General features: G+C 35.4%; 1 protein-coding gene across 3 annotated transcripts in view; it reads left to right on the top strand.

Moving 5' to 3' along the window:
• ZNF451 (zinc finger protein 451) overlaps positions 1-5819 on the top strand; it is a 126885-nt gene extending 121066 nt beyond the window's left edge. The window contains exon 16 of one of the 3 annotated variants that reach the window (XM_049894840.1): positions 5452-5819. In XM_049894840.1, the coding sequence (XP_049750797.1) occupies position 5452 (1 nt within the window). In that variant the 3' untranslated portion in view covers positions 5453-5819. The remainder of the gene's footprint in view (positions 1-5451) is intronic. The other 2 variants (XM_049894859.1, XM_049894870.1) reach the window with 2 other exon arrangements.
• The last annotated feature ends 3093 nt before the right edge of the window (positions 5820-8912 follow it).

The raw sequence follows: 8912 nt of genomic DNA on the forward strand, positions 1-8912 counted from the left end.
TTGCTCTCTTTTATCTCTTGTAAGCTGCATCACCTTTTTTTAAGATAAAAGGTGATGCAGGCCACACCCCAGAGAAACTCCCTTTATATTGTTTCAGGGTTGTGACCTGAGTAAGCATGTTATATCTCACTCTAATGCTCTTTAACATAACCTAATCTTGCCTTATTAGCCACAGGCAGAGATTAGGATTTTACAACACAGGAAAATTGCATCAGTCACAAAATGGAGGTCAGCCACACAATACGGGGAATCATGGCCTAACCAAGTTGACACATATTTTTGGGGGACACAGTTCAATCCATGACACTTGCTTTATTTTTGAAGGATATTTTCTTTAGCATTAGAATTCTGATTGTAATTTTTTTTCTTTCAGCACTTTAAAGATGGTATTCCATTGTCTTCTGACCTCCATTGTGCCTGATGAAAAGTCATCATTAGTATCATTGTTTCCCTGTATGTGATGTGTCCTTTTTTTCCCTCTAGCTGTTCTAAGATTTGCTGATTGTTCTTCATTTTTTGAAGTTTTCTAGATGTGCCTCGGTATGGTCATCTTTGTATTTATTCTGCTTAGAGTTTGCTGAACTACTTGGATCTATAAGATTGTTATTCACCAGCTTTGGAAATTTTCAGCCATTATTTCTTCACAATTTTTGCCCAGTTTTTCTCCCTTTCCTTTTGAAGCTCCAACTATGCATGCATTACATATGTATTAGATGACTTAAATTTAACCACAGGCTCATTTTTTTTCTAATCTCTTTTCTGTTTTTCATGTTGGGTAATTGCTGTTGTTCAGTCTTCAAGTTCATTGATTCTTTTTTGTCCTGCCTACAGTCTTAGCTTGTTCAGTAAATTTTTCATTTCAAGTATTTTTTAGTTCCAGGATTTCCATGTAGTTATTTTTATTTTTAATTAGTATATAGTTTTCATTTCTCTGTTGAGATTTCCTACCCTTTGGTTTTGAACATGTTTTCCATTAAGTCCTTGAAAATATTTGTACTGGTTTTTTTTAAATCCTTTTCAGTTAATTCCAACAACTTGATTCTCTTGGGATTCATTTCTATTGACTGGTTTTCCTCTTGACTATGGCTTACATTTTCTTAGTTCTTAGTATGTCTAGTAATTTTTGATGTACACTGGATGCTGTATATTGTAGATTCTGTTGTCTTCATCTAAAGAGTTTTTTCCTTCCCCTTTTAGGCAGTTAACTGGACTCAGACTCCAAACTGTCTCCCCTGCAGTGGGTAACAGCTGAAACAGCTCATTTCTTTCAGCTTTCCAATTGTTGGTTTTCACTGGGAGCATTGGAGCCTCTTCTGTGTACGTACAGTTCAGAGGTCTCCCAAGGATCTGTGCAGTTTATTTGTAGATTTTGGAGATCCCCCTTCTGTTGCTTCTTCCTTTCCATCCTCTCTGGCAGACCCAAACTCTGTCCTTTGACTCCTCAAGCCAGTAAGAGCTTCATTTTCTGGGTAAAGTCTAGTCATCTTTTACACAAAGGTTGGAGAGTAAGGCAAAAAACCATAAAGCTGCAAATTTAACCCTGTGCAGTTCCCTTCTTTCAAGGGTCAACTTCCCTCTTGTTTTGCTCTGCTTTTGATTGCTCTGTAATGCCTTAAAATAATTGTGTATTAACTATTGTTTATGAGAGGTTATAATTGTTATCCATGGGAAGGTGCATCCAATATAAACTACTGTATCATTACTAGAAGTGGAACTATACAGTTGGTTTTTGTTTTTTTAATCCAATCTTTTAACTGTCTGGTTTAGTTCATATAAGCTTAATGTAAATATTGATGTATTTCTGCTCTTATTCTTAATTCTTTTTTCTTTGTTTTTATAAGTTATATACTTTATTTCTATTCTTTTGTGGTTAGTTTGGAATTTTAGAGGAAGACCCTCAACGAGATGGATTGGCACAGTGGCTGCAGCAATGGGCTTAAGCAGAGCAACGATCATGGGATTGGCGCAGGACTGGGCAGTGTTTTATTCTGTTGTACATAGGGCTGCTGTGAGACGGAACTGACTCAATGGCACCTAACAACAACAACAACAACATACAATTTAAAGAGTAAAGTATACCTATATCCTGTCCACTTCTCTGGAGCAATAAAAGGGCCTTAAAAAAACTTCTACTTTGATTCTTGCCCTCAATTTACATGCTGTTGTTGTTGCTGCTGTTATTCTCCAGTATTTTGGTTCTGTGTGTATGTGTATATAGTATAACACATACAAAAAATGTACGAAACATTTCACAAAATGTGTAACCACGTTTCACGTTAAAAAAATGCATACTAGTACCCTAGAATCCCCTTCATGTCCTCTCCAAATTAATTCTTTTGCTCTCCTTCCCCACGTTAACCACTATTGTGACTTGAAACATTTAGTTTAATAGTGTTTGATTTTGAATATTATCTAAATGGGATTATATATATCATTACTGCCCAATAGAACTTTCTGTGATAATGGAAATGTTCTGTATCTGCCCTGTCTAATACATTTGGTACTAGACACATGTGGCTGTTAAGTACTTGAAATGTGACTAGTGTGGCTGAAGAACTGAATTTTTAATTTTAATTAATTTAAACATAAATAGCCACCTATAATTGATGTGCGTCATATTGTGCCACACAAGTATAGGCTATCTATTTTTGTGTTTGGTTTCCTTCACTCAACACTGTTTTAGAAATTCATCCATGTCTTAGCATGTAGCTTTGGTTTGTTCCGTTACCTTTATAATATTCTGTGGATACACCACAATTTATTAATTCTATTATTGATAGACATTTGGATTGTTTGTAGCTTTTGGCTATTACAAGTAATGTTACTGTAAGCATTCTTTTACATGTCTTTTGGTGCACATATGTCCACATTTTGGGGACTATTTAGCTAGAAGTTGAATTGGTCATGTTCAACTTTAGTAGGCAATGCCAAACTGTTTTTCCAAACTGATTGTGCCAATTTTCATTCTTCTGAGTAGTATATGTGAGTTCCCATTAATCTGTGTTCTCGCCAGTCATTTAAAGTATTCAGTGTTTTTTATTTTAGCTAGTCTGATGGGTGTGTACTGATATTTCTTTGAGGTTTTAATGTTTTTCTGATGAATAGTAAACACTGGCCATTTTTACATAATCTTTTGAGAATGTATTTTCAATTTCTTGATATTTTCTATTGAATTATCTTTTTCTTATTGATTTTTCTGGATTGAAAATACTTCCTTTCTTTTTGGACTCAAGTTCCATGTGTTGCAAATATTTTCTCCAACTCTATTGCATGGTGTTACACTTGTTAAATGGTGCCTTTTGAATGTGATTGATGAGACATAAAGCACATGATTAATTTCCATATGCTTTTTAATCCACTTTAAGTAATCTTCCCCTACACTAAGATCGTGAAGATATTCTCCTGTATTATCTTCTAGAAGCTTTGTTGTTTTTCCTTTCACATTTAGTATATAGTAACTTTGAAATATATTTTGTGTGTCGTGTAAGGGTAAAATTCTTGTATCATTTGGCCGATCAATTGACCCTCCATGATTTATTAAAAAGACATCTTTTCCAGTGTTTTACAGTGCCATATATGTCATAAATCAAGTGTCCATATATGTGTGGATCTATTTTCAAGCTCTCTGTTTTTTTCTGTTGATCTATTTATCTGTTCTTGCATGAATAACACACTCTTAATTATTGTAACTTTATAATAAATTTTCCTATCTTAAACAAGTCGTCTTCTTCTTTGCTAAGAATGTCTTGGCTTTTCTTTGTATTTTTTCATGCCTTTGAATTCAACTTAGAGCAGCTCACTGATGTTAGAAATGTAGCTTAAACTTCACACGTTTTATATGAGGTTACGGTATTTTTCAATTACAGATGATACAACACCAGTGCCCCCAGCTCAGAGAAAGGTGCAGCTGCATTTTAGAGGGATCACTAGCGCCTGTGAACCAAGTAGGCTCTGAGAGACTCCCTATGCTGATGACCAAATGAGATGAGATAAATCTAGTGTGAGAAGCTAGCGAACACCAAGAAGCTGACACTTAATTCTACCCTCCTGGGCTTTAGCCAGGGCCCAGGTGGCAATAGTGGTTAAGAACTAAGGCTGCTAACCAAAAAGTTGGCAGTTCAAACCCACGAGCCACTCCTTGGAAACCGCATGGGGCAAAGTTCTACTTTATCCTACCGACTCAACGCCAGTGAGTTTTTGGGCTTTAGCATCATTCCCATGGAGGTGATGGAGATGAACTCAAGAATACCTATGTGTCTTCTTAATAAGTAGGGGGCCTTCAGTAATTACCTGTTAAATGAGTACATATGTATTCATATAGGCTTCTCAGATGACCGTTATGTAGCCATGAGTTTTACTCTGTCTTAGACGCTAGGAATCCCAAAGCTAATTATTATTTTTTTAATTGTGGTTTAAGTGAAAGTTTACAAACCAAGTCAGTCTCTCATACAAAAACTTATATACACCTTGCTATATAATCCTAATTGCTCTCCCTCTAATGAGATAGCACACTTGTTCCCTACACTCTCTGTTTTCATGTCTATTCAGCCAGCTTCTGACCCCCTTTGCCCTCTCATCTGCTCTCCAGACAGGAGCTGCCCACATAGTCTCATGTGTCTACTCAATCCAAGAAGCTCACTCTTCACCAGTATCATTTTTTATCCCAGTGTCCAGTCTAATCCCTGTCTGAAGAGTTAGGGGAAGGTCTGGGGACCATGACCTCTGGGGTCCTTCTAGTCTCAGTTGGACCATTAAGTCTGGTCTTTTTATGAGAATTTGGGGTCTGCATCCCACTGCCCTCCTGCTCCCTCAAGGGTTCTCTGTTGTGTTCCCTGTCAGGGCAGTCATCAGTTGTAGCCGGGCACCATCTAGTTCTTCTGGTCTCAGGCTGATGTAGTCTCTGGTTTATGTGGCCCTTTCTGTCTCTTGGGCTTGTAATTACCTTGTGTCCTTGGTGTTCTTCATTCTCCTTTGCTCCAGGTGGGTCGAGACCAATTGATGCGTCTTAGATGGCCACTTGCTAATGTTAAAGTTAAATTTTTGATAGCCTGTGAGATTTTGCTGTTTTGTGGTTTTGCTTTTCTATTTGTTTTAAGATTCATATGCATCACTTCAAGTCTTTTTGGAAATAAGTGACGTAGATTTTTCTTTTTAATGTTGAAATAAGTGATTACTTGCCAGTTGACTGCCATCCCTAAATGAAAATAACTTGCAAGGTCCTTAGCACATTATATTCATGTATTTTGAATTTCATTTTGAGGTAATATCCAGATTCTCATGTTTCATAATACTCAAATTTTATGGAAGAAAAACTTCCAAGTTATCCTAAGTTTTTCCAGTTTACTTTTCCTTTTCTTTTTGAAAAGGTGAATGTGCTTGATGAGATTTATATAAAGCACATGTTTATTAGCTTTCTGCCCTAAGTATTAAAATTTATGTTTTTTAATGCAGATGTGGAATTAGAAGAAGCTATTAGAAGAAGTCTTGAGGATATGTAATTAAAGATATTACCACACAACATCAAGTGGCCTTGAAGAGATTCTCAGGATGAGTTCTAGAGTTTGTTTTCTAAAGGACACCGAAATCTACTAGCATAAATGTATTTGAGAATATGCTTTTGCATTCATGTATTCAGAGTCTGATATTTGCTTTGTGTTTTTGTGCTATTTGGCAAAAATGTTCAGAAGGAATGGAATATATATTAATACAAATATAAATCATGTATTCTAATGTAGGTATTCGTTTCTCAGCTAACTTCGAATGCATATACTTAGATTAAAATGATTTTTAAAAAATAGAAAAAATCTTGGCTATTGTTTATATATTTCTCAAATATGTGTTCTTTAATTTTATTTGTACTGTACAGATGATTCTGGTTTATTTTTTTAGGAGTGAAAATGAATAGAAATAAAGCTGCTCAATTTTTCTGTAAATCTTCTCACGTGGCATTGATATAAAATACATTTTGAGATCTTTATTTATAATTATTAGACCAGAGTAGTGGAAATTGATCATGTAAATAGATTAAAATTTTTACCAACAATGTCCCTTTTGGGTTTTGCTCAAATGTATATCCCTGCTTTAATTAGAGGAGTACATTGCTAGAAAAAAAAAAAAATCAATTTTTTTGAAATAATTAAAAGGAAACATTTTCTATTCCTTTTACCTGCTTAGACTTTTCTATGACTTGTATGAGCTACTGTTGAAGGGGAATGATGCTAAAATATTTGTGTAGAATTACACTTATTTTTAATAATCTTAGTCCTTTTTTAAATATATTTATGTAAACATAATATTCCTCAAAAAATAATGTAAGGCCTACTCAGGAATATTCTTCCTTAACTGTTTTAAAAAAATTATTTCTTATGAAAGTAGCTTCATTGTAGTTATTCATTGAATTGTCAATTTCCTGCATTTGGATTACATATTTAATTTTTAGATGTTGAGGCCCCATTGTGAATAGTAAAAATATTACATAAATAGCAAAGTAAGAAGAGCTCATGATACTACCTGTGTGTGTTTCATGTTTTTTGACCAGAAATCCTTTAGCATTAAAAAACTGAGTAGTAATTACTTACCAAACTTGAAAACATTTCTTTAAACATAAAGCTTTCTTTAAGACAAAAAATACCATGGCCAGAATTTTGTTCTTTCTCTGTAACACTGGATATTTTATTGTAAAGTGGAATTACTGTTTTTTTTTTTTTTTATTATTAACAGCCTTTTCAACCCACATTGAAAACCAAATTGTGTATTTCTTAAGATGTCAGTTCTGTTCCTCCCTGCTTACATTTTTTTAAAACACCATAGCTTGAGAATTTACCTGTCATCATTCTAAAATGACCACATTATGCTTTCAATTTGTAGGTTGAAGTGGTCAAGCAGGGCTCTAGGAGGTACTCATTAAGCCGGACTTTAAAGATACTTGCAAGAGCTTTCTAAATAGGAGCAGAAAAAATGGTCCAGGAAGAAGAGTGGTTTAGCAGATGTGGGGCAAGTGGAGACAGTAGCTCTTTGCCAGAGTTCCATACATGGGTGTGATGTACACTGATATTCCATTAATAAGCTTTTGTGGTTTGTATGGTAGAGAGTAACCAAAACTTTTGAAATGACAGGAAAGGAATATTTCATCATGACCTTTAAGAAGAGGTAGTTTAATGTTTTAATTAATAATTGTCACCAATTGTATTTCTACCTGTAAAGCAATTAAAAGTCATTTAAAAGTACGTCATAGTTTAATTTAATTTAGACACAAGGAGAAGATATAATCAAGTGGATGACATTAGAGAAAGTCATATGGCTTATTTATCAAAAGTAAATGTTTCTAACATAAAGATGCTTTTCATTACATTATTCATTCATTCAAAGAACTATTGAATACCTACCATGTACCAGCAACTGTTCAAAGTACTCGGGATGTACCAGTTAGCAAAATAAAGCCTCCACCCCTCTGTGGAGCACACATTTGGGGAGAGGGGGTTGGATGGAGTTTTAGATAATAAGCAAGTAAACAAAACAGTATATCTGATGATGATAAGGGTGATGAAGGAGGGGCTTACTATTTTTAATAGGGTGGTCAGGAAATATCTCTCTGATGGGTAAAGTTGAGCAAAAGAAGGTGAGGGAGTGAGCCATGCAACTATATATGGGGAAAAGTGTTCCAGGTGCAGTGAAAAGGTCTAGAAGTGAGTTCAGCATATTCAAGGAAAAGCAAGAAGGCTAGTGTGGCCGAAGCGGGATGAGCTAGGAGGGCAGCAGATAAGATTGGAGAATTGAGGTGGGGAACTGTGCATGGAAGGCCTTAGGCCTTTTTAAGGACTTGCTTTTTCTCTCGCATGAGGAACCATTCTAGGTTGCTGAGAATGAGTGGTATGATCTGCCTTATTTAAAAGAATTAACTATAGTTGCTTTATCAAGAAGACATGAGATGCAAGAGTAGAAGCAGAGAGACCAGACAGGAGGGTACTGGAGCAATCCAGGTGAGAGTTGATGGTAGCCGTGGAATTGGGGAGAAAAATCTGGATATATTCTAAAGGTAGAGCTAACGGATTTTACTCATGGATTGGATCTAGGATATCAGAGAAAGAGTTCAGCATGGTTCTAAATTTACTTCATAGACTTTCACACCATTAACAAAATGTCTTCAGATTCCGAGCTTGTGTCACAATATGACAAAATATGTTTAATGAGGTCAAATAATCTCCTACACCAATAGTTCATTAGTATTTAGAATGAGTTCAGAGGGAATTTCAATCTGGGTTTAAGGGCCTTATGTTCAAGTATTAAATGGCTTTGATGTCTGATTAAAGGTTGTGATTCAGCTTTAAACGGTTTTGTCATTTTCTGTGCTCTGCACATTTTCGCCTTTACTGTATGACACACAGCTATAATAAGATGGGAACAAAACAAATTTTTCCTTTAAACAGAAATCGTTATACTCCCAGACCTACTCCAATCTTTTACCGACCTTTATGGTATCTCACCTAGTGGACTACTGCATCTTGCCATTGTTACTAGGAGATTTAAATAAGTTAAACATAAAATGGCCTTCATTGTTAATACCAACTATTTCACTCACTTCCTACAGGAATAATTTTTTTGAATAAACAGTAAAAACAAATCAATAAAAATTGCTTCATTAGAATGGGTGGAAACGAAGCAAATTCATCTTGCTTCCCATATCCAGCTAGACAGACAGGTGTGGTAGCTTTTTTTTTTTTTTTTTATAGGCTTAATGTTGTCTAGGCTGTGATTTTCATCTCAGGAAAGGGACGGGTAACAGGACAGGTCTGGACTGCCTAGGGGTTGTACATAAATGCTTTCAGCTCCCCAAAGGGACCATTTCTGCCCACATCAAAGGACTTTTAACTTTTTTTTTCCTTGCTGTGAATTATGGGTGCTGGGAGAAACTG

Source organism: Elephas maximus, chromosome 1 (assembly GCF_024166365.1).
Source record: "Elephas maximus indicus isolate mEleMax1 chromosome 1, mEleMax1 primary haplotype, whole genome shotgun sequence".
NCBI classification, from domain to species: domain Eukaryota; kingdom Metazoa; phylum Chordata; class Mammalia; order Proboscidea; family Elephantidae; genus Elephas; species Elephas maximus.